The 26,516-nt window shown below is 34.5% G+C and overlaps 4 protein-coding genes across 4 annotated transcripts; 2 read left to right on the top strand and 2 right to left on the bottom strand.

The window, feature by feature from the left end:
* The first annotated feature begins 625 nt into the window (after positions 1-625).
* Positions 626-2,662, top strand: LOC105767581 (sugar transport protein 8). Its single transcript, XM_012587148.2, has 4 exons — positions 626-761; positions 919-1,238; positions 1,323-1,949; positions 2,031-2,662. Exons 1-4 carry the CDS (start codon positions 626-628, stop codon positions 2,502-2,504), a joined length of 1,557 nt encoding a protein of 518 aa, XP_012442602.1. The 3' UTR covers positions 2,505-2,662.
* Positions 2,663-3,455: 793 nt separating this feature from the next.
* On the top strand, positions 3,456-8,212 carry LOC105769525 (uncharacterized). Its single transcript, XM_012590211.2, has 9 exons — positions 3,456-3,702; positions 3,960-4,164; positions 4,421-4,511; positions 4,970-5,115; positions 5,476-5,719; positions 6,014-6,118; positions 6,207-6,389; positions 6,957-7,158; positions 7,430-8,212. The coding sequence occupies exons 1-9, from the start codon at positions 3,531-3,533 to the stop codon at positions 7,924-7,926; spliced, it is 1,845 nt and encodes a 614-aa protein (XP_012445665.1). The 5' UTR covers positions 3,456-3,530; the 3' UTR covers positions 7,927-8,212.
* Positions 8,213-10,885: 2,673 nt separating this feature from the next.
* Positions 10,886-13,116, bottom strand: LOC105769526 (transcription factor DIVARICATA). Its single transcript, XM_012590213.2, has 2 exons — positions 11,836-13,116; positions 10,886-11,663 (listed from the first exon to the last, which is right to left on the bottom strand). Exons 1-2 carry the CDS (start codon positions 12,258-12,260, stop codon positions 11,156-11,158), a joined length of 933 nt encoding a protein of 310 aa, XP_012445667.1. The 5' UTR covers positions 12,261-13,116; the 3' UTR covers positions 10,886-11,155.
* Positions 13,117-22,546: 9,430 nt separating this feature from the next.
* LOC105771124 (laccase-4) lies at positions 22,547-25,623 on the bottom strand. Its single transcript, XM_012592525.2, has 6 exons — positions 25,498-25,623; positions 24,659-24,810; positions 24,325-24,569; positions 24,094-24,222; positions 23,082-24,002; positions 22,547-22,977 (listed from the first exon to the last, which is right to left on the bottom strand). Exons 1-6 carry the CDS (start codon positions 25,588-25,590, stop codon positions 22,847-22,849), a joined length of 1,671 nt encoding a protein of 556 aa, XP_012447979.1. The 5' UTR covers positions 25,591-25,623; the 3' UTR covers positions 22,547-22,846.
* Between the last annotated feature and the right edge of the window lie 893 nt (positions 25,624-26,516).

A 26,516-nucleotide genomic window follows, 5' to 3' on the forward strand; every position in this document is an offset into this window, starting at 1 on the left:
TAATTCATATATCTTGTTTATTCTATAAATAAACTCGTTAAAATTTAGAGTAAGTGAATAAATTTTCAAAAATAATTCTACATGAAAACTAAAAGTTAATCTTTTTTTTTTAAGATATGTAGATTTTATCTTATGAAAAATTTATAATTTCACTGCTCGCCACAATTGTGAAAATCTTTTACAAACTAAATATATATATATATATATATATGTTTTAAAGGTTAAAAGATTAAAATTAAGAAGTAACCTTAAAAAAAAAAAAAGAAAAAAAAAAGTCAATAAAATCAAGTGGTTCCTTACTCAGCAGCCGCTTAAAATTAGGGTTCAAGCAGAAAAACAGTTTCCAAGAATAAACATTTAGCAGAATTTGTTAAGATTTAGATAAGTGGATAAAATCCAAAATCTTTGAAAAAGAAAATTATATTTAAAACTGAATATATTAATTACGACTAACCTAATCTTAACATCATCTGATTGGATTAATCTTTTTTTACAGCTATCTATAAATAATCCCAGAATGCTCTTCGTTTTCAATACTTTGTTTAGCTTTCTCCCTCAACTCAGAAATTAATCTCATTCGTCGAGATCTTTAGTTTAAAAGTATTGTTTTTAGTGTTTCTTAATCATGGCGGGTGGTGTAATCGCGACTGGTTCCGGCAGTGAGCAAGACTTTCCGGCGAAGCTCACCCTCCAAGTCTTTATTTGCACCGCCATAGCTGCCTTTGGTGGTTTAATGTTTGGCTACGATATTGGAATTTCAGGTGTCTTTTTAGTTATTCTAGATTGTATACTTCAGTGTGTGTGTTTTTAAATTGTAGCGACGATAATCCTTGAAACGACGCTAAATAGTAAAGTTATAGCAACTTTAAAGTTACGAAATTCAGTCTATTAATGTGCTGCTGTGGCGTATATATACAGGAGGAGTGACAGGGATGGACGATTTCCTATTGAAGTTCTTCCCCAATGTTTACGTTAAAAAGAACCACGCTCATGAAAACAACTACTGCAAATTCGACGACGAGTATCTTCAGCTCTTCACGTCGTCCCTTTACTTAGCCGCCATCGTCGCCAGTGGCGGCGCCTCCTTAATGTGCAAGAAATACGGTCGAAAACCAACCATGCAAGCTGCTTCTATCTTCTTCTTCATTGGAGCTATTCTCAACGTGTCTGCAATGAACCTTCCTATGTTAATTCTTGGAAGGCTTTTCCTTGGTGCTGGTGTAGGATGTGGTAACCAGGTAATTGAAATTATCTTTCCTTAATCGATCCCCACACATAAAACAGCATAAATTAATCGTATGGAACTCTCATGTTTGAAACAGGCAGTCCCGCTGTTCATTACCGAAATTTCACCGCCAAAATTCAGAGGAGGACTCAACATTTGCTTTCAGTTGCTAATCACAGTTGGCATTCTGGTAGCAAATTGTGTTAACTATTTCACATCGAATATAAAAAACTATGGTTGGAGGATTTCATTGGGCGGCGCCGCCGTGCCAGCCGTAATCCTCCTTGTTGGATCCTTCGCTATTGTCGAGACTCCGACGAGTCTGATAGAAAGAGGAAAGAAAGAAAAAGGCTTAAAAACCCTAAAGAGAATCAGGGGTGTAGACGATGTTCAAAAAGAGTTTGAAGAAATGGTTCGAGCCACAGAGGTTGCCAATCAAATCAAACACCCTTTCAGGGAACTGATGAAGAAGCCGAGCATTCCTCCAATGATTTGCGGCACCATCATTCATGTATTCCAGCAGTTCACAGGGATCAACGTGGTCATGTTTTACGCACCGGTGTTGTTTCAAACCATGGGGTTCGGGTCCAGTGCCTCGCTTTTATCGGCCGTCATAACCGGCACTGTCAATTCATTGTCAACAGTTATCGCCATCTTTACTGTAGATAAAGCTGGAAGGAAGAAACTACTCGTTTTTGGAGCTCTGATTTGCATGGTAGCTCAGGTAATCAAATATTATGAACAAAAACTTAGTACAACCCTCGATTAAAACTAAATTATCATCTAAATTTCTTGTTTTTTGCAGTGTACAATTGGGGTTATTCTTAAAAAGTACCTGACGGAAACAAGCAAAGTACCCAATAGCATAGCCAAAGTAGTGGTGCTTTTAATCTGCGTATATGTGAACGGATTTGCATGGTCATGGGGTCCTTTGGGGTGGCTAATATCTAGCGAAGTCTTCCCATTGGAAACTCGAACTTCAGGCTATTTCTTTGCGGTCGCCACCAACATGCTTTGCACATTCATCATAGCTCAAGCATTCCTCAGCATGCTTTGCCACATGCGAGCCTACATTTACTTCTTCTTCGCCGCCTGGCTCATCGTCATGTCCATTTTCGTAATGGCGATGCTCCCTGAGACCAAAGGAGTCCCCCTTGATGAAATGGTTGAAAGAGTATGGAAGAAACACTGGTTCTGGAAAAGTTTTTTCAAATCTAGCGACATTGAAAGACCGAAAGCTATGGTCCAGCTTGAGCATCAGGAAAAACCAAACCATTAAAAACACCTTTGTACATCTCTTTGGATTTCATGTCTCTGCCCATTTGTGTATTTGATGAGAATAAGTTAACAGAGTAAGGTAAGGGGAAGAATATTTGAGAAAAGTTCTTAGGCTTTCTTTTTCACTTAGAGATTGTTCCAAGGTTTCCAACAACTTTCCTTGATACATATTCTTTATTTATGTATTTTTGCATTGATTTTCTATTCATGTTTTTGGTTTGAATTTTTAGTCTAATCATGAAATTAAGAATGGATGTTCTGTAGTCAATGTGGCAAGGGTAGATACTGTCAATAATTTTTGTATAATAGAAATTATAAAATATTGATCTACTATTGTTAAAGATATATATGAAGAAAAATAAAATATTATTAAAAATTAATCAAAAAGATATATGAAACATTAACCGTTTTTAAAATAACAAGGAAAATAATATTAGGTTTACTCCTCTACTTTTTTTGTTATCTTCTTTTATTCAATAATCTTTTGGATTTATAATATACAATATTCGAAGTCATTTAGTTTATTTAAAAATAACATAAAATGTTTAAAAATAATGATACCAATGTAAGATCAAAAAATTATCACAATTTAGCATTTATATTTATCAAAGTATACATAATAATAAAATACACAAAAATAAAATTTTTAATTTATCAAACAAGATCAATTACTGAAATTTAAATTGAATAAACAGTAAGAAAATTATGATATTTTCTGTTTTTCTACTTGATGGGTATGTTACTCTTGATTTAAAATGGCAAAAATAGATTCACAAATTCTTAGTTTGGGTGCCAAAATTGCCATTTACTGAAAATTCAGGGATCAAATATTTTTAACTACCACCATTTGTCGATTTCCCGCTTTACATTTCTTTATATAAAAGGTCGTATTATTTAATGCTTGCGTTGCCGTCTTTCCACAATTTAACCATTTTTTAAAAGAAGAACCGTCCCAATTCCAAGTCTAAAGCAATGAAACATTTTATACCGTTTGCTTTCACTTCCATTGAAGCAGTCAGCGGCGGAGATGAACCAAGTGGAGGAGACGATGAGTTACGTTTACAAGAACCCAAATGCGCCTATAGAAGATCGAATCAAAGACCTTGTTTCTCGGATGACCCTGCAAGAAAAGGTCGGTCAAATGACCCAAATCGAGCTCTGTGTTGCTACTCTTGACGATGTCAGAAACCTCTCCATCGGTACACTTTTCACCTTCTTTTGCTCCACAATCATTGACCCATGCAGCTTCCGAGCTTCAACACCCCCCACGTTCAAACTCTACATCTGTTGCTACTCAAATCGCAATTCATATTGGCTAAGATAATTACTGATTCGTTTTGTCATAGTTACAGGCATAATGAAGTTGCTATATAGATCCTTGGCATGAACAATTAACATATATGGTTCTAACTCTATGTTTTCCTTTTAATGTAATTATTGGTGGACGATCTCGTAGGGAGTATGGTCAGCGGTGGAGGGAAAGAGCCTTTAGAGAAAGCAATGGCATCCGATTGGGCCGAAACGATTGACAGGTTTCAGCAGGCAGCAGTTGATTCCAGGCTTGGAATACCGCTTGCCTATGGGATCGATGCGGTTCATGGTAACAACCGGTTCTATGGTGCCACTATATTCCCTCACAATATTGGCCTTGGAGCCACAGGGTACGCTTCATCTTTAACCCCAAAAATTGAAATATTAATCACCATTTCTGATTTTATCTATAATTATGCTGATAAAACTATAGATATGAAGATCTTGATGTAGTTTTCCCAAAGTCATTTAGGAAATTAACGGGGAAAGGGAGAGTTCTAAACTAAAAGGAAATAGACTTATCACTTAGCAGAAGCTGGAGAGCATACTAAAAATATGGTACTAATATTTTCTAAATTTCTAATTAGTGTTTCAAATATGTAATAGAGATGCAGATTTGGCTCAAAGGATCGGGGCTGCAGTAGCTCTTGAAGTCAGGGCAAGTGGCATTCACTTCAACTTTGCTCCCTGTGTCGCTGTAAGTCGATACAAAATTAGTCAGTCAAATCTTCTTTGCTTGAAGTGATTGCACTGGTTAACTTCTGATTCAATATCGAATAGAATATGAATAATTTACTTTATAATGGCAATCAAACTTCATTTTTCCATATTCCAGAACTATGAATGGTAAGGGAAGCTTTTCCCTGCTTTAAATTGCTGTAGCTCCTTTGTCAACGACGTAATGTCATATTTACTTTCAATTTTCCAAGTTATTTCTAATAAAGAGTGATGCCTTCTGAAGTTTCAGTCTTGTCCTAATTGAAAATCATATGAATCCAATGCTTGTTTGTGAGTCTTAACTCATATTTGGTAATTGGTGTCAAACTGCTGATCAAGTTACAAGTTATGAGTCCATTGCATTCTTTGATCTGAAGCTTTAAGTTGACATTAGAAAACCAATTTGTCTGAGCAGTTTGTTTGATTGGATCAAGACAGGTATGCAGAGATCCTAGATGGGGAAGATGCTACGAGAGTTTTAGTGAAGATACTAACATTGTTAGAAAGATGACTTCCATTATTACAGGTTTACAGGGACAGCCACCAGTGGGACATTCGAAGGGCTATCCTTTTGTAGCTGGCAGGTTTGCCTATTCATTTTCATTTGATTTGTTCAAAAATATACAATTTCCGTTATAAATCTTGCTAAAGTTTAGAGTCTGAGGCATGTTTGAGAAAAGAAAATCTAAAAATATCCAATCAACAAATGCCATCAACTATGAGCAATAAAGCTCTTCAACTTACACACGCATGACTCTTTCCTTTTCACATCATTTTATAATATACTGTGCAGGTTTTACAGTTTCATACGAATTTGTCAGCTTCTCTAGCCACCTTTTTACATTGGTTCTCTTCCTGCCAGGCACTATATATATATTTCCAATAAATACCGGCTTAGTAATTGTCTACGCATTGGAATCTAATTGGAACTTATTTGATTCCAGATACAATGTTATTGCATGCGCCAAGCATTTTGTTGGAGATGGGGGTACAGAAAAGGGTATAAATGAGGGAAATACTATATCATCATACGATGAGTTAGAGAGCATCCACATGGCACCTTACCTTGATTGTCTTTATAAGGGAGTTTCAACAGTTATGGCATCTTATTCTAGTTGGAATGGATGTAAACTTCATGCTCATCATTTCCTCTTGACAGAAATTTTGAAAGGCAAACTAGGTTTCAAGGTAGACAATACCTTCATGGTCACCATTTTTCTTTTTCCTTTCTTTTTTAATGGAATGGGAGTTCTTGTCTTTTCTTATTGTTCTAGAGAGGGGGCTATCCGCTTATACTTATGTAAGATTGTAGCCGAATTGCTCCACATAGATGAAGAATCTTTATTTAAAAATTAAAATGATTGAGTAATACCTCAGGCTAAATGAGCAATACTTGGTTTAAGTGTTTGTGAATGTAGCATTTGCGTGCATAGGGAAATTTGGTTTACATCCAGTCAAGCTTTTGAGAAATCACTGTTGCAGGGTTTTCTGATTTCGGATTGGAAAGCACTTGACAGACTTAGTGAACCAAGAGGCTCAAACTATCGTCGTTGTGTGTATACTGCCATTAATGCTGGAATTGACATGGTATATAATTTGGTTCCAGATATATAGGCTTCTTTATTGGATTCATAATTTACTTTCTCTGTTTGAACTGAGTAAAGCATATATGCAGGTGATGGTGCCTTATCGGTATAAGCAATTTATTGAAGACTTGATATCCCTGGTAGAATCGGGGGAGATACAGATGACCAGGATAGACGATGCAGTTGAAAGAATACTGAGAGTGAAGTTTGTTGCTGGTCTTTTTGAATATCCCTTCTCTGACAGATCTTTGCTAGATACCATTGGCTGCAAGGTATTAAATTGCAGAATTAGGCATTCAATCTGTTGACCTTAGTCATACTTGAGATGCTCTTGTTGGACTGCACGAAGTTTTTAATGTCTCACCACTCAACAACTGCTTAGAATATATTTTCACCAAAGGACTTCTAATTTTCCAAGAATTTGTTTTACATTTATGGTATTTGATGAAGAAAAATGTGGCATAAACATGTATCTATTAGAATCATGGATCAGGGAATGAGGAGGAAGAGTACAAAAATGCAATTATGAAAATACTGGCCCTGAGGGTGCTCAAAAACCTTATAGTGATAGGGTAAGGATATCCTATAATCGAGCACATAGGCCCAAACCTGAGATCGCCACCTCTCCTTCTGTCTAAACCTGGAGGCCATGAGGAATCATAGTTATCTAGAGTAATTAGTGGTTGCACTTGTTTTACCTTTTACTACAATGCAAATTTTGTTGCTATCCTTTGCTGTAGATATTCAATGTATTAACTATCGCAACTCTGCTTATAAAATTCTTTTCAATTTTATATCTGAGTTGATAGATTCATTGTCACCTCATTGATTTCCTGCAGCTGCACAGGGAACTAGCCCGTGAAGCTGTTCGCAAGTCCTTAGTTCTATTGAAGAATGGAAAGAATCCAGGAAAGCCTTTCCTTCCATTGGAGAAAAATGCAGAAAGGGTTCTTATTGCCGGAACTCATGCTAACAATCTTGGATACCAGTGCGGTGGTTGGACACGTTACTGGCAAGGAAGCAGTGGCAGGATTACAACTGGTAAGCAGTTATATAAGACCATTTTTTCTTCCCTCTACTAAACCCCACCAGCTATCTTTAAATTGTTCCTCTCCAAGTCAATTCCACGGTACGAATGATGCATACTTGTATATTTCACATGGTATTCCCCCAATTTTTTTTTATTTTTGTTAATTAGTTATCTAGCATAATGCTTTAAAGTCATGTTATTGAATCGAAAATTGTCTAAAATATACATACAAATATTACTTGGGTTACAAGTAACCTGAATGTTGGATTTATTTCTTTTTAGGCACAACAATCTTGGACGCATTCAGGGAAGTCATGGGAGAAAAAACAGAGGTGATTTATGAAAAGTATCCTTCGCCAAACACCTTGTCTGGGCAGAATTTCTCTTTTGCCATTGTAGGAGTTGGTGAAGAACCATATGCAGAGTCTGCAGGAGACAATTCAGAGCTAGTAATCCCCTTAAATGGAAGTGAGTTAATAAGCACAATTGCTGATAGAATCCCCACATTGGTGATCCTGATATCTGGGAGACCCTTGGTTATAGAACCATGGCTTTTGGAGAAAATGGATGCTCTAGTTGCTGCTTGGTTACCAGGAACGGAGGGAAGGGGAATCACCGATGTAGTATTTGGAGACTATGAATTTGAGGGTCGATTACCAATGACATGGTTTAGGACAACCGAAGAGCTGCCAATCAACAAAGGAGACAATTCATGTGATCCTTTGTTTCCCCTTGGCTTTGGATTGACATATAAGAAGGAGAACCTACAGAGTAAATGATTTTCATGGCCCATGTCAGCAGTGCCAATGCTCTTTTCTTTTTTAATAATCAAGGCATAAACACCTGGCCCCTTAGCAAAGTTTATCATTGATTTTTCCATTTTGGACTTTGTCTTGAAAGGCTTGCCCCATGAATGAACTCAGCCACTTTGTTGTGGCACTTCAATCTCTCACAGTTCCCAAGTCACAATTATGTCAGTAATCATGTCTAGGGGCCTGTCTCTCCTTTTTCTTGATAGTGATTTGTGGGTGTTTTCACTGGCGTAAATCAAGTTTGATTTCTTAACATGCATGGATGCATTTCTGAGGATGAAATTGATCCAAAAAGAAAAGAAGGTATTTTGAGTCTTATCTAATAAGAAGAAATCTCAGGACAAGAATTGATGCACTCCCAACCCCCCTGAGATTCTCAACCAAAAATCCCAAAGAACATCAAATAATGCTGATGAATAATGTTTTGAATGGCATATATATATGTGTCCTTTTTGTTTTCTCGTTTTCTATTGTCCTAAAGATACCCTCAAAACACATTTGTTGTATTCTAATTTGTTTCGCTTGTAACAGTTATGCTGTCTTGCAACCTTTTGACTGCATTAATTATTGCATACTTTTTCTTGCTTTGTAATTTGTACAAAGACCCCAGAGTTAGATCAGTGTGAAGTTCTTTTCTACTGAAGAACAACATAGAAAATACCCTCTTCCCCAATATGGCTGCAGATAAGAGCTTCAGTTGCAAACATCAGTTTTTTTAGTTTTATTTCCCAACCAGAAGCATTACAAGAGAAGAATCAGAATAATGTTAAGATAACCGAAAGTGTCAAATTTATGACATAATATATATGTGGTCGTAACTTGTTAAGATGCTGATAAAAAAGAAAAAAAAATTAAGAATAAAGTTGGCTAGATGCTTTTTTTAAGATTATTCTGGCTAGTTTTTTTTGTCAAGCTATTTGATATGACCATATTGGTCATAATTTCCCAGTATTCTTTGCTTCCTATACGGGACTGAATATACACATATGCCACCAACTTTGTGTGGTTGCCTTCTGCTACTAGGCTGTGCAGGGATAAGAGAAGATTTTGGATATTGAGATTTGAATTTATGTTTATCTAAGAACTCCTCGGATTCCGACTTGAGTTGACTTGAGTTCTTTTTTTCTTTTCTTTTTTGTTGTGAAAATTAAATCTAAAACAAGTTAATTTTTAAAAAAAAAAATTCAGATAAATTTTGTCTAACTCATTTACCAACGCATCTTCTAATTTTAGAAGTACTTTTTTTTACAGATATTTACTAAAATTGCAACTTGTTTACAAACAAGTAATCGAAGCACTTGGTGCGATGCCCTTCATATTAATAGGCACATGATTAAACCCGCAATCAACAGATATGGCCAAAACAATCCCCGCATGTCAGTGTGGTGCATAAATGTGCAGCGAGAGAGAGAAATGAAAAATACAAAGTTAAAAAATCATAAGGACATTGAAAATCATAATTACATTTATTATTTTTTCGATGAAGTATATTTTATAGATGAAGAGTTGACCACAACTATGACAATCATTCAACGCCACAAAACCTATGTTTTAAAGAGAGAGAAAAAGGAGAGAAATCTGAAATGTGTTACTTCAATGGGCTTTATTGGTCTTATTAGTTCATAATCATTGCTAATTTGTCTTATTAAATCATACAATCACCAGTTAATTAGCGAGAAGATTCTTTTTCTTTATGAGAGAAATTTAAGGTCAATGAAATTTCCACTAAAGGAGAATCTCAAGGTCTCAAGGCTCATTCACAAATTTTAGAACAAATTTGTTGGTCTATTGATTAATGGGGAAAAAAGGAAAAGTAAAGGAAACTCTTTTCTGTGCCCAATGAAAAGCTTAATAGTTTTGTCTCCATGAAAGAGTTCAGAATTTGAGCATTAAGATTTAAAAACGAGTGGAACCCTTTATTATATTCATTAAGTTGATTTCAGACGTGCACTTAGTGTCAATAAAATCATGAATGCTTTCCAAACTTACCACCATTATTAGGAAGAATGAAGGAGAGAGATAAGTTAAACAACATACTTTTAAAAGGGTTTTGGTGCAAATGATATAAATAAACAAGGAAATCAACAGGGCAATCTAACCTGAATCTTGCTTTTGAATGCTATATATTCTGTTAGCGTAACCAATAATATATCCTTAGAAGGAAGAATCTTCTTTTTCACAAGAGGATCTCTTAACAAAGATCTCACGAGGAAGGGAAAAAAAAAGGGCGAGGGGGGCATTGAAGAATATGATGCTCAAGTTAGTGGGTTTCAGAGTCAGCCTCAACTAAGGTTTTGAAGGTCAGGAACAGTCAAGTAGGCCATTTGGGGTATTTGGAAAATGGGTTTACTGCAATAGTCTCAAATGCCTTGTGACTCAGCCAATGTGAACCGGGATCCAACCAAACCAGTTCCAAAATGTGATGGGGTGCAGCCATTGTAAAGGTTGAGGCTTTACCTAGAAATGTAGACCCTACATGGGGAGGCTTCAGAACTTTTCAACCTACACATTATAACTTTTAGTCTATGATTTCAGGAATAGCAGCAAATGTTGAAGTTTTTGTGTTGGAAACTTGGAATTCATTGGTTTCAATCAAATTACTAAGATTTACAACATGGAACTGCCAAAAGTTTACAACCAGATTAAGGAACTTCAGAAAATATGGAACCACTAAGTCATGCCTAAAACTGTCTAAGTTTTTGGACTTCTGGTTGTAGTTGCTTATTCTATTGCTTCATTCTCCATGTGAGCCTGCAATTCCATCCTACCCGCCGATGCATGTATGGTGCGCTCCAAGTAACAGTGCAAAAGTAATGTAGTCTTCTCTTATGCTTCAAATCATATTCCTAGACTCTAACACAAATTTATCCCTAACACATATTCCGTGTGTTCGTTAGTTGATGCAGTCCAGATAAGCTCACCACTATTACCAAATAGCATAACAATTTCATCAAGCACAATCAGATTCAACTACAGAATCTAATACAAGGGAAATCCTTGTTTAAGAATCTTCCTTCAGAGTTTCACATTTCATGGTCTGTAATTCCTAGCCAAACTCAATCCTATCCCCTCCTGCTTGAATGCTATGGACTAAACTCGAATTGTTGATAATATATTCACATAAAACCATAAAAAGTACATAGACAGCTATAATAATCAACTGAAAGAAGGCATGGCTTATCTAGTCAGGTGAAACTCAGAATAGGTGGTTTTGCGGATATTGCTCGGCCGATTGCATCTGAAAAACCAAATTTTGAGGTCCAAAATAGGACTCATGAGCAGCACTTCTTTGCAGACTCTGCCCCTGCATTTTCAATCCATAGGAGGGAACCCCGTAAGGAGAAGACATCAACATACTTCCTTGTGTTGAATTGAAAGCCATTGTTGCCCCACCACAAGGCGGATTCCATTGAAAGTGTGTTCTGGGCATGGCAGCAGAATTTGGCTGCTGAGTGAGCACCGAAGACTGTTCGGGTGAAGGAGTTCCCTTATTGTCCGGTGAAGGAGTTCTCATGTCGTTGAGATTGACCGTTGTTATGTCATGGATGCTAGCTCTTCTCTTATCCTTCCCTCCAGAAAGCTGCCTAATGAAATACTTCTGAGCATGACTAGCCACCTGAGTCGGTGTTCGAGTGACAACGAAATTGCGTGATATATTTCTCCAATCCCCTTTGCCATACTTTTTTAGCCCCATCAAAAACAATCTGACAAAATTCCATGAACATTGGTTCTTGTCAATGACATACAACTTGAACATAAACAAATCAAAAGCTGAAAGTACTGCTGATGCAAACACACAATATAGATCACTAAAAGAACTAGCGTATTTATAATTGGTCATAAATCACTTTTAAACGTACACCAATTTAAACTTACTTATGCTCCTCTTCTGTCCAAGGAACCCCTTTTTTCCTCTCATGATCTGCAGCCCTGCCTGATGAGGATCTCTTTCCGCCAAGTCCATAGGACTGTTTTAATCCATCATAGCCATTGCTATTCACCCAATCCAATGTGAATGGGGAGGTGCTATATCCAGGGATTGGAACCAGCCCTGCTTCTATACTGCTAACATCAGCTTCTAATTCTCTATATTGCTTGATCACATCTCCCACCGTCTTCCCTGGGATCATCTCAGCCACTTTCTGCCATCGATCGGGAGTATCTTTATCGTAAACCGCCAAGGCATTCTCGAACATCTTGTTCTCTGCTGATGTCCATTTCGTGCTCTTACTCTCTTCACCAAACCAATTTGTGCTGGAGAGATAAGATGCCGGAGACAGAATTTCCATTTCCCACTTCATAACATTAAATTTAAGCAAAAAAAAAAAAACTACCAAAACATGAAATCTTTTTTGTCCAAACAAGCTCCTAATTCACTGATCGTTTCAGATGATTGATCGCTTGAAGAATGGAATTCCAGTGGTAGCACTGGATAAGAGTTTAAAACAGAGCAAAAAACTATAGGGAAAATGCAGAGCGATAGGGTATAAAAGGGAAAATATCAGCGTTAAATCAGGGAGCATTTGCAAGGAATCAGAATACCTTTTTTTCGGTGTATAGGCAATCCTTGAGGAATCTAGAAAATACCCACTTTCAAAAAAATAAGAATTTCAAAGAAGTGAAGAACTACAAAATTCTGTAGCTATCAAAGTAAAAACACTCGAACCATCCAAAAAAAAAAAAAAAACCTAACACCACAAGTCCACGATTAAGATCTAAAACTGTGAAATTTTCAACAGAAGGGAAAAAACTGCAAAAGAGCAAATACCCAGAAAAAAAATGAAGGAAACTGGGATAGGAAATCTATATATATTTTAACATAGAATATATTTATAATATTTTTTCCTCTCTTTTATAGAGTAACTGAAACAACTAACACTGAACTTGAACTTCCTCGATAACCCAACTAAGGAAAAAAAAAAGGAGAAGTTGACAAAGGTGGTGCTTATACACAAAAAAGGCTGGAAATGAAAACCCAATTTGGAAACTTGAAAAAAAGGAAAACACTGAATTGAAAGAGAAGAATGATGAAAGCTGAGAAAAGGTCTCTTCTTTCTTCTTCTTTTTTTCCTTGAGAAATGAGCAATAAAGAAAAGAGAAGAAGAAAAAAAAATAAAAGTGAAAAAGAGTTGTAAAATAAAAAAAGCAAAGCTACCAAGCTTCAAGGAATGAATCTGTTAAAAATTAAAATCTTTGGGAGAGAGAGAAGAATTGAAGGACCAAAGTAAAGAAAAAAAAATGTTTTATTGGAGGGAAAAGGAATAGTGGGGACTACCGTCAGCTTGAAATGGGGTATCTGGGTAAGCCGCCAAAAGAACGGTCCAGATCAACGGTAAAAAAATACATGCGGCAACTTGATTTAGTGGGTCCCTTGGACGGTTACAACACTTTGATTGGGCAGTCACCCCCACATAATTGCACAGGTTACAATCTCAAGGACGGAGTAGAACTGGGGCCCCCGATCAGATCTCAACACGTGGGATTATATGATTGGTTAATCAGGACCATAATGGTGGGCCAAGTGTAAGTAGCCTAGATCATGATCGAACCAATGAGCTGGATCCACGTAGGAGGTTTAAAAAGCGTAACTGGTAGGAGCAACCGCATGAGATCGACTGCAACTTGTCTTAGCATGCCGCATTCGCCAACCCAACCAACCACCGCCTCCGCTCGCTTTTTAACAATGTTGGTTATTGGAATAATGATACCTCCCCTACGCTCCTACTCATGTGCGTGTAAATGCTACTTAATTAATAAATAAACATTACTGTTATATTTTAATTTTTTTTTATTTTTGGATACAAATATTATTTGATTAATTGAAGAGTGAATAAATTAATAAAACCCCACTAGTCACCTTATGAGGCGCGTGGTTAACGCGCTAACAAAGTCGTATGTGCCCAATTTCCTCTTTTTTTCTTTTTTTCTTTCCTACAGTCCCGCAAGGCTTCAACCAATTCAAACAGAGCGGTCCCCTTCGGATGTGACCAACCGCTCCACTGCTAATGTGTTTTGTCGAACTCCAACCTCACCGTCGGTCATTGGTAAAACAAAGTAGGATTTGACCCCTCGGTTTGATTTAATAAATGATGCATAATTAAATCATAGAGTAGTAAATCAATTCCACCTCTTAAAATTTATTTCATAAAGGGACCAATATTTATATACCAACACATTAAACATAAAAATATTAAGTATTAGTATTGTTATTATTATCAGATGAATTTGAGTACGTTGAAATGTATTATCCTCTTATTTAAAAGTTGAAAAGAAATTATAGATAGTTCTAGATATCATATCAAAAATAAATACTAAAAGTTATGATACTGCACTCATATGATCAAGTAAATAAAAATATATATATTCTCTTTAGAAAGACACTAACATATATAGTTTGATTATATATTAAAATTTGAATAAATAGAGTGATAGAAGATTTTATGGATTTCAATTTTTTTTTTACCGACAACTTTTTCCACGCTTTTCTTTATACTATAAATTAAGCTTTTAAGTGGGCCTAAAACTCCAAGCCCATAGAAAATCAAAAGGGATTTGTAGATTAATTAAGTACAATTTAAAACTTCAATGATTGTTTGCTCTAAGAGAAAATAGGCTTTCAAGTGTCTTTTTTAAGTGCGACTTTGACTTGCAGTTGTCAATTTAAAACTAAATATGTTAAGTGTGTGTTTTTTTAATTCCGTGACCAATTTTTTATCAACACGTAATTCAGTGAATTCACATGTGGTCACACAGGGTAACTACATATGAATGGTACTTACAGTCCATTCAAATTAAGCTCGTATAAATGAAAAGAAACAGTTGTCCAATGTTTGGTCGAAAACAAAGCTATTATTCTTTATTCGCAGCAAGTTCTATCTTTTCAAGAAGAATAGACAAATGATAAAAAAAAAAATTGGTTTGAATTGTTTAAGAATATTAGGAGAGTTCAGAGATACTTGTCTGTCTCCACAAATTTAATCCATTCGAATCGGAATTTGGACTAACATTTTAGCCATTTATAAATTATGTTTATAATTTATTAACCCCAAACAAAATCGTTAGAAATTAAATTATGTGCAAATAAATAAAATAATCATTGTGCTGTGGAAGAAGCACTAGTTTAGAAGCGATTTTGTCTTGATCGGTGTAATCGGAAATAGATGTTGCCCCCCAGTACTTTCAAATTTGTACACCCAAATGAGGATGATGGAACTTAAAAGGATTGTTCTTCTCGTAAAAGTCGAGAAATAAACCGAAAGAAACTCGGGTAAACTACACTAGATTCAATTCCCAATAAAGATTGGAAAGGTCACAGGCGATCTCACTTAAAATTCAATCTTCTAGACAAAATATCGCACTAATGTAATTTAGTAAAACACTTGAATTTTTAGAGAGCAAGAACGAGAGAGATAAAAAGAACTAAATTTTATTATTTTTCTATGTTGTGAAAAATGAGTAAAATAGTATACTATTTATATTGTTTTCAAAATGGATAAAATGATAAAACAACCGTATCAATTTCTAAAAATAATAAAGAATTTTCCTCAACAAAAATATTTTGAAAAAGTATTTTAATTTTACATTACCAACAACTATTAAATCCGTGGACAGTGAATATTTAAAATAATAATAATTTATGAATAAAAAACTATTATCTATGGTCCAACTCAATGATAGATTTAATTTAAATAGAAATGAAACATGCACTTGAAACCATGAAAAGAGAACATTTAAATGGACAAGCAAATATATAAACATGAAACTTCATTTTGAAAAATCTCATTAAATTTGTTATTTTATTAATATTGCTTATAAACTTTAAAATTTTACCAATAACAGATGAAATTATTTATTTTTGGTTATAATAATGGAAGGAACTCCATCACTCCAATATGGTTGAATAAAGAGTTGAATGAAACCCACATGCAGCTCATTGGTCTATCTCTATCGTCTTTAAATCCCAAGCAATCAAAATTACTTTTTCACCCTCCATTCGATCCTTCAAAACAAAATGTATATTGAAACAAGATCAGGGAATCTTTTAATACACTTTTACATATTGACTTGGAAAATTATTTTCTAAAACATATATATATATATATATATATGGTGAATTTTAATCATACACATCAATTTTCTATAACTTGATTATATATTTTTGTACGTGGAATCAAACTTTGAGATTGATTGAGTTAAATTAATTAAAAATTATAAAAAAATAAAACTCATTTATGATGTGCGTTTTTTTTCTTTATAAACCAATAAAAATTTACACAGATTTGGCGAAAACATTATTTACTTTTTGGAAGTTTTTAAAGGGTGTAAGAGGTGATGATTGTGGGTGGTTACTTGAGTAGGACCAGGGCCCATACTCAGCCTTTATTGTCAACTCAGGAAACGTGTCCTTGATTTTCTCAACAACACAACCATCTACTATTTCAATATTCATATTCGATGCTGTAAAATGTCAACACTACCCTAAAATACAAGATTTATTATTCCCTTTTAGAATTTTAATTAAAAATTAATTAATCTGAGCAAACGAAATCATTATTTTACCCTAAGACTTTAGATGCCAGACGAATCCATCCAAGGCTTTGACAAATAATTATTGTTTAAATTTGACACCACGCCTACACTAAAAACATCTACCGCCAAACCCCAATTCCCATTTTCCACACTGTGAATTTGTCGACTTACAAAAATCTTCATCCAAAGTTGCTGATTCTCAAATTTAAAAATTGCAGAAATTTTAATTCAACTAAAAGTAAATGTTTCTGATCTAACACTAGTTGGCTGATTCTCTTCTCTGTTCATATTCACTTTTCTAAATGAGTTGCACCAATTTTTTGGCTTTAATGAATATATAAAAAATTGGATTCGTAAATAAATAAAATTATTACTCCAAAGGTACAAACAAATATTAATTTCCTTTTGGTAAGTTGTTTTTAACATATAATAAGATGTGCCCTTAGACATGAAAAAACCAAAGGACAATTGACCCTCTGGGAAGCATGGGAATGGGAGCAATAATAATGGGGTGCTGAGACTAAGGCAGAAAATAATAATAATTTATTGTTTTCCGTTTAAGGAAAGATTCTTTCTTTCCTAAAAGTCAATAACTCAGACAAAATGGCAGTACAAATTAATGGATTCATATTGCGACTTGCGAGTATTATTTACAGTCATAAGTAACATAAAAATATCATCAATAATTAAGGGTTAAAATATATTTAAAAATAAGTAAATTAATGTATGTAGGTTAGATAAATAGTAATCTGGTCATTTTACTGTTAAATTTTTTATTTATTTTATTGTTAAAACCTGATTATTATATGTTAATTAGTAAAAATAAAAATGATACCATAAGAAAGATTCATAAAATAATTTATCCATTAAATGAAACCATAACTAATGTCACCAAAATAAATTTATCTAATAATTTTTCGGATTAATAAATAAAAAATCATAAATGGATTAAAGTTTTTTATCGCATACCATCCTTAAATTTCATTGAACTGTGTGCCAATTGTACTTTGAAGAACTGAAAAAAAAATACGAGAAAAGCAAATTGAAGAACAAATTAGTTAGTAAAGTTAGGATTGAATATAAAGTGTTGCGTTTGAATATATTTAAAAAATTTTAAAAATTATTTACATATTTAAAAGTGCAGGTAACTTTTCTTTTTCTTTTAAGAAATAATACATTAAAAATATTTATTGGACGTTTTGCAAGCACTTACCAAAAATAGACACGCAACGTCATCATGTCGCGATGGTATCTCACTTAATGTAGCCACATTTTAGACTCCAAACATACTTTTTTTTCTTCTAGTCGTATTCTGATTATTCCAATGATGTTTTAGGGTCAGTTCTTCATTACTTAAAAAAAAATATTTCTGACTTCAAAAGTACTTTTGAAAGAAAAGCTACGAAGAATAAGCTACTTTTGGCTAAAAATTTTAGCTTTTTAGAAGTGCTTTTGAAAAGCACTTCTGAAAAAGAGCTGAAAAGGAGAAGCTAAAAATTTTAGCTTTTTCTCTCCCAAAAGCACTTTTGGTGCTTAATTACTTTTTCACTCCTCCAATAACATAGTATTTTTCCTTTTTTTTCTTGGTGCTTAATTACAATTGTGTTAAAATCATTAATTAAAAATAAAAAATATTTTTTAAAATACTAATTACAAATATTTAATGGTTATATTTAAATATTTAAAATATAGTTTATATATTCTAATTAAATTTTATAAATAATTAATATTTATTGCTTAAAAATATTTACAATTTATATTTCATATATTAAAATATTAACAACAAGTTATAATAATTTTTTATATTATTACTAAACTATAATAATATTAACTAATTTAAATATTATTTAAATGCATATTTGTTACTTGATAATAACATGTCTAAAATGGACATTTTATTTCTCAAAAGCACTTTTTGACAGCAATGCCAAACACCCAAATTTTAAACCAAACTTTTCAAAAGTATTTCTCAAAAGCACTTTTTCACAGCACTTTTCAAAAGTAATGAAGAATTGGCCCTTAGTATAATTAGAACTCTAATCTAAGCTTATTTAAAAGGATCATTGTATCCCTATTTTCTGAAGCCAATTAACAAGGGTTTTTCTAGATGGCAACAGGATGTCGCATATGAGTTTTGATGAGAGTTTTAAAGATAACTATAGAGAGAAATTTGTTCCCGAGTTAGAGCTTTATTTTCGGGGTTTGAGTATGTACATTTAGGTTTATTTTATCTATATTGTACTTTTGTTTGTTTACTCAATTAGTGAAAAGTCGAAGCCTCTTTTACCTGTGGTTTTCCCCTCTTTGAGGGTTCTCCATGTAAAATATTTGTGTTCGTTCTTCTCCACTTTTACTATTTCATTGTTTTTACTGGTCAATCCCCAACAAATTGATATCGGAGGCTAGTTCAGCTTTCGCAGATCGACTCATTCGGTGACACAACAACAAATTTGAATATCGTGAAATTCGACAATATCACAAATTTCAATTTTTAGTAGTTTCAGATAATTATGGAGGTAGCTAATGTGATCTAAGAAAATGGTGATGATTTGTTGTTCTCCACATATAATTTGGCTAAAGGTGGAGTCGTGTCAGATGCCAGACATGTGCCTGATTTAGAGAAGAATCTCTTCCCCTTTTGGTCATTAGGATTCAAATGGTTCTCATAGTGTTTGAGGCAAGAATGGTTGTAACACCCATAACTCCTATCCGTCGCCGGAACAGGGTTTAGGAGCATTACCAGGGTTTACCGATCAAACTCAAATATTTCATATTACTTCACATTCATATCATAAATTAGTCATAATTTTATCATATCGTCCCTTATATGAGCCCTTGAGGCCCAAAACATACATTAGAAACAAGTTGGGACTAAATCGGAAACTCAGATAATTTTTCACAAAATTCTAAAATTTTTCTAAGGTACAGGGGACACACGCCCGTATGGCCAAGCCATGTGGCTCACACGGCCAAGTGACACACCCATGTCTCAAGCCATATGACGTTTGAAGTAGAGCACACGGCCGTGTCCCCAGCCCATGTAACTTTTTGACTTGCAATTCTTTTAGGTGCATGAGTCACATGGATGAGTCACACGCCTGTGCGCCAAGCCGTGTGAAAATTTTTGAGCATTCTGTTTTAAATTTTTAAGTTGCAGGGGACACACGGCCAGAACACACGCCCATGTGCTAGGCCGTGTGTCTCAGCCGTGTCTTTGCCTGTGTGGACAAAATAAGGCAATTTCCAAGTCTTATTCTTCACCCAATTTCACCTTCCACCTATATAAACATTTAAACACATTCAAGGGCCAATTCAGAACATTTAAACCTAGCCAAATTCAAGTCTTATGCATGACATATTAATACCTATGATCAAATGTCAACCTTACCAAGATAGCTTAATATTATAAACATGTTTTACCAAATACACTATCATAAACTAATATCCAATATACTTATATGATTTTTCCTCATTCACCCCTTTAAACATACTCATCAAGAACATTAAGACTATTTAAATATCAAAACATATCATTTAATAGCCATTCCAATGACTAATTTCAACTAACATTAAATTACCATCAATGGTAACATTTAACCTATACATGCCATTATTACCAAAATTAGTTTACTATTTATATATATACCGAAAAGTCCGGGGGATAGTGTGATGTAGCTCTGACCAGCTTCCAACCTTTACGAGCCTTCGAGTACTATAAAATAGAGGAAATAAAATAGAGTAAGCACTTAATGCTTAGTAAGTTTGTATAATGAGAAATTAACTTATCATTCATTTACTTATATAATAAACATGCATAATACATCCAAAGCAATTTGGCAATTAGCCTAACACATATAACCTTAACAAACAGGTTAGTCATGTATTTTATGTGAATAACAAGAACAAGGATGAGCTCATCAGGTATTGAGTTTTCAAGTATTTCATGCATATACAGATAATAGTTTCATTTTGATTTCACATGTTCTCATTTCAGAATTTCACCCGTTGAATCATTTGAAATCTCGATGGATACTTGGATAGTACACCTGAAGTGTACAATACTATAAATCCGTCAATTCATATTCGGGAGTGCTTTTATGAGCACTTAAACAGAAAGCTCTCTCTCAAGCATTATAACGGGAAGCTCATTGAGCCTTGTAATGGGAAGCTTATCCGGGTAATATAACGAGAAGCTCACAAAAAGCCTATAACGGGTAGCTCTAAAGAGCAATTAACGGGTAGCTCTGAAGAGCAATTAATGGGAAGCACCAGATAGCTATATAACGGGAAGTTCAAGCGAGCACTAACGGGAAGCTTACAAAGAGCCTTTAATTGGGAAGCTCACAAAGAGCCATATAATGGGACACTCATAAGAGCTACGGTGTGCCTACAACACATGTAGGGTCACAACTGATCGGGATGCTCCGAAGAGCATTTAACGAGAAGCTCGCAAGAATACTATAACGGAAAGCTTGAGAGGGCTTGTAACTGGATGCTCTTTCGAGCTACAGTACATCCGCAACATATGCAGGAACACTACCATTTCGGGAAACAGAACCTTGTATCCATCGAATCTCATTATCCAAACGAGACTTATTTATTTATCATGGATTTTCAGTTATGAGATCAATTACATACACATATATGACATTTACACAATTTACATATTCAACACTCAATATAAGCATATAAATATACACAATTAAGTTACACGAACTTACCTCGACAATTGTTCGTGACTTGTAAATTACTAATCCGATACTTTTTCTTTTCCAAGATCTAACTCTTTTTTTTGATCTATTCGGATCTATACTAGTAAATTTAACATCAATTTAATACAATTTACATTCAATTCAATCCAAGTCACATCTTAGGCAAAATTACTATTTTGCCCTTATACTTTTAATTAATGACGATTTCATCCCTAGGCTCGGAAAATGAAATTCATGCAATTTAATCCTTAGTCCAAGCCCAGGCAAATTTTACATGTATTAATAGTAGCCCATGTATTTCACAAAAATCAAAATTTTTCCATGAATTTTTACATTTTTATAATTTAGCCCCTAAATCACATTTTCATCAAAATTCCTTGAACAAAAGTTGTTTATCTATCAACAACCTTTCATTTTCTACCATAAAACTTCATAATTCAACTATATTCATCCATCACAAAATCCTAGAACTTTGATAACTTTGCAAATTAATCCCTCAAATAGCTTAATTATGCTATTACAATCTTGGAAACATAAAAATTACTGAAAATGGAATAAGAATTCATACCTAATTAAGCCAAGAAAGCTTGCTTGAGCTCTTTTCTCTTAGCCAGGGTTTCCATAAAAAAAATTTGGGAAAGATGATGATAAATTATAATATTTTCTTTATTTAATCATTTACCATCTTTTAATATCTTTTATTTCCAATTTCATTATTTTCTTTAATTAAATTGCCATGGATGAGTCATATTTTAATATCGGTCTTATTTTGGTCATTTCAAATTTTTTCTCAATATAGTCATTCTAAATAAGAAAATTGTGCAAATGTTTAGGGATTTTTCTATAAAGTTTTGGGGAAAAATTTTGGGCTAATTATAGAATGTCCCTAAACTTTAGTCACTCAATGTGCTAATGTGTCACATCAATAATATGTGAAAAGAAAACCAAAATTTTAATAATAAAACAAGACCCTATTTTAGAGTGACAATAAGTGTAATTTAACTTTAAAAGATTATTATTTCAGTATATGATCAAGTGAGCTAAAAATATCACGGTGTATTAATTACTTTTGATTTTTAAATATCAATTAAAAATACTTTGTGGTTTTTAATCTTATTTATGAAATTTAAAAATTGTATTTTTAATGTATTAAGTAATTATTTAAAAATGAATTATTTTAACTGAAAAACACAGTATCTTATTGGGCTTAAGGTTTGAGAGCTATCCTTCATTCTGTCGTTGCTTACCCATTCCGGATTTTGTTGACCCTAGCATTTTGTTTATATATATATTGTTCATTTATTGTTATGTATGTTAAACAAATATAGCTTAAAAGAACCCACACAAAAAAGAAAAAGAAAAATGGTAATACTTGATCTTCATTTCGTACAGGATTTGTCGATATAGTAAACATTGGAACCTGTAAATTATCAGCACTTGCACAACTGAATAGCTCAAACTTGTAGGGTAAATTTATGGAAACGAAATTAACCCCCCAAAAAAAAAATATATATATATACATATTTATTCAATTTGGAGCAACCTTTCCTTGGTTTGCTCAAAAAGAACTCTTCTTATTACCTTTCAGCCGCTCTCTAAAATTTCCATTTTCTTCTTTTCATTGTTTCTTTCCAGCATTTTTTTTTCTAGCACTTGGGGAGGTCACTGGGAGGTGGTAAAAGAGATTCATTTGGGCCTTTGCCATTATCCACAACAAATGCCATTTTAAGCCCCCAAGTCGTATGCACTTCCAAATGGCAATGCATGAACCAAACCCCTGCAATAAAAAACAAGAGCAAGAAACAATTATGAACCTTTTTTTTTTCTTTCTTTCTTTCACTTTAATTCTACTAGAAAATTGAACCATGAGACCTTCCCTACCTGGATTATCTGCCCTGAATCTTATAGCTGTCCACCCACCAGATGGTACTCCAATTGTGTTCCTCTCAACAGGATCAACAAGATTGAAGTTTTTAGGATCCTTTTTAGGGTCAAAATTCCCCACTCCTCTTCCAACCTCAAAGAAATTGAAACCATGCAAATGAATAGGGTGATTCTCTGGGGTAATCATCCCTGTATCTTGCAAGACCAGCTGCACTGTGTCATTATAACCCAATCTGTATAATTTAGTTGCTTGTTTGGTCCCCAAGTTTGTTAGTTGTATGCTTGTGTAGTTAAATGGTACAGGAGGTCTCCCAGGGAAATCAGTAGTGAAAACCCCATTAATGTTGAAGAAATGGGCTTGAAGTAGAGCGGTTTTCGGCATAACAAATGTAATATTGTTAACAGAAGCCACAACTCGGCTCCCATTGACACATGTAGAACAAGGGTTAATGCCAAGACCAATGGTGAAGAGAAGGGAATGATCGATCTTCAAAGGTACCTTGGCGGGGTATTTTTTAGAATTCAGGCTTCGAAGTGCATTTGTAAAGTTTGCTGCCACTGAGGTAGCGTTTTTAGGAGGGGGTGATACGAGAGTAGTGGCGGCACTCGTAAGAGAACCGGCGTAATGTAAGGTAGCAGTGGCGGTCAGGTTGTCGACTGCGATGGGTGCGTCCATGAAAGGCGAGGCGGCGACCAAGTACTTTCCGGCACGACGATGGGTTGTTACGAGGACATTTGTGGTCTGCCCTGGGGATATAACGATGGTGTCTGTTTTAAAAGGTTTCACGTATGTAGCATCAACTTCGACGACAGTGAGTTGATGGCCGGCAATCATAAAAAACAGTTCTTCATTCAGTGCAGCATTGATGATACGAAGCATGTATGTTTTTCCTGGTTTAACTGCCAATGTATATCCTCCTGCAAATTGAGAGATATATTATTAACGGTTCAAACTTGAAGTGTTAATTTAATCTGTAAATCCTTTTGTGACGTTTTATTTTTTCTTTACCCTTTGAAGGGCAGCTCGGGGTAGATCCAGGGTGGCCATTGATGGTGTGAGCATCAGAGACATTCGGGGCTAAACCAGATTTTAAAGCTTCATTTATTACGGCTTCAACATCTGATTTCCACCATTCACCTATACAAAAAAATGAATATACATATACACATATAAGATTCAAGCAATCTATTGATGAAAAGGAACACTATTAATGCTTGTTATAGTGCCTCATCAAATCACCTAAGATAACAATCTCTTCCTTGTGGGGTTTAGGGAAAGGGTAAGGAACACCACGCTTGGGCAAGATAACAATAGCACCATGGACAGTGGCTCTCAGCCATAGAATATGTGCGTGCCAAAAAAGGGTGCCTCTTTGGCCCGTGACAGTGAAGTTGTAAACATAGCTCTGCCCCGGTTGAATCGGGCACTGGGTTATATATGCCGGCCCGTCTGCCCAACCTGTGCGTAGTTGTCTAATCCCATGCCTGCAACGCTCAGGGAACCAAGAATGAGAAGCCATGAATGAAAGTATAGATCCCAAGGGGTGATCAATGATGAGAAATGATAACATTACCAGTGGATGGAGAGATTGTATTTGACATGGTTAACCACTTTGACAAGGATGGTGTCATCCTCTCTAGCAACTATAGTAGGGCCAGGGTAGCGTCCGTTGACGGTGACAATCGGCTTGGTTGAGCACAATCTTCTTGTATTTTTCACTACCACCTGCACACCATCCACATCCACTTCTTTAATTACCAAATTACAATTTTTATTTATTTATTTATAATAACTGAGCTTGGAAATTTTAAATTAGCAAGTTAAGGCCAGTGATAGGAGAGGAAAAGAAAGAAACTTGATAATGGAAGAGCAAAACGTGCATGAAGATGGAACGTAACATAAGAAAGTGAGTGAGGTATCTATAGCACGTGAGAAAGCCAGTTTAGTTGCTAACAATGAAAAGCACCAATTCTTGTCAGAATTGAACTTGACCTTTAATTATTCCATGCGCAGTTTCAAGAATATTATTGATAGTTTTAATTACTCGGTTGATCTTCTTAAAACTTGAAAGGGAAGCGCAAATTTATTAATATAAAATAAAAGACGTTACAAAGTAAAAATTACGAAATAATACACATTAAGAAGTATTTCTATAAATGTTTTTTTCTATTTTTATCATATCTCTTAAATAATATTAAAACTTCTTTACTTATGAAAAGCTTGATCCATCCCAATAAAATCAATATGATTTTTATTGATGTTATCTAAATTAAAGATAATTACTTAATTTTTTTTTAAATGAACCATCATATTTTATGTTTGAATGTGTTAAATCCTTCCATGTCAATGAACTAGTGCACACTATATTCAACGGGTCACTGTATAGCATGGAGCAAGTAGTATATAACTTACATTGAACTTGTAGTGCCGAACCATGCACTGTACCGATGCTGGAAACCATAAACAAGCTAAAAGCACAAGAATTGTAACCCTCCAAGCTGCCATCTCCAATAATTGTCTCTACCCCAAATTGTGTACATTTTCACAAGACCAACTCAAACTTATATAAATAGGCGCAGAAACTAGGTGTGGGGAGCCTCTGCTGCCAAGTCGTTATTGCTTAGTTAGGTGGAAATAGAGAATAGTTGAGAAGGAAATTAGAGGATATATATGAATAAAGTTGTGAGAGAGTTGTCTTGTGTGTCACACAAAGTAGTTATCCATCAAACTAAGACACATTTTGAAGCTAAGCTAGTTCACCTCCTAATACCCTTTTCCTTTTTTTTAATTTCAAAGGTCACCGGTCAGCCATGGGGGGTTGGTCCAACCGCCGTATAACCACAATGTTGATAGATTTCCAAACCCATTTTAAGGTCAAGCAATGTGCAAAACTTGCTGCTTCTTTTAACCAAGTTTGCAATATTTAAGGTTATGTTTTTAGCATCATTAATTGGCTGATTAGTATTACAGAAATCACCCTAATACTTATGTCATTAATTACAACTAGTCAATCATTAAGAAACTTCTGTTAAATATGACGTGAGGTATTATTGTTTAAATTGAATCGAATAAAATATGAAGATATATAAATTATGTTTAAATTATTGATTTCATCTCTTGGGTCTTAGGGCATGAGATTTATAAAATGTGTTCTGATTATTGTCTTTTAAGAGAAAGCTTGCACATTACTGACAAGTTGTTAATGTATTTTTCATTTATTTTCTTTCTTTCTTTCCCAGTTTCTCTGGCTTTTTATGGGGACAGCAAGTGGGCAACAGATTTTTTTGAAATATTTGGTGACTGAATAAGAATTTTAAGGAGGAACGGAGTGATCATCAAAAGTTGGACCACTTCGGAACTGATAAAAAGGAGAGGAAACATTTATACTATGAATTATTAACATTGGGATTAGGGTGTAAGAACTATTCTTA

This window comes from Gossypium raimondii, chromosome 5 (assembly GCF_025698545.1).
Source record: "Gossypium raimondii isolate GPD5lz chromosome 5, ASM2569854v1, whole genome shotgun sequence".
NCBI classification, from domain to species: domain Eukaryota; kingdom Viridiplantae; phylum Streptophyta; class Magnoliopsida; order Malvales; family Malvaceae; genus Gossypium; species Gossypium raimondii.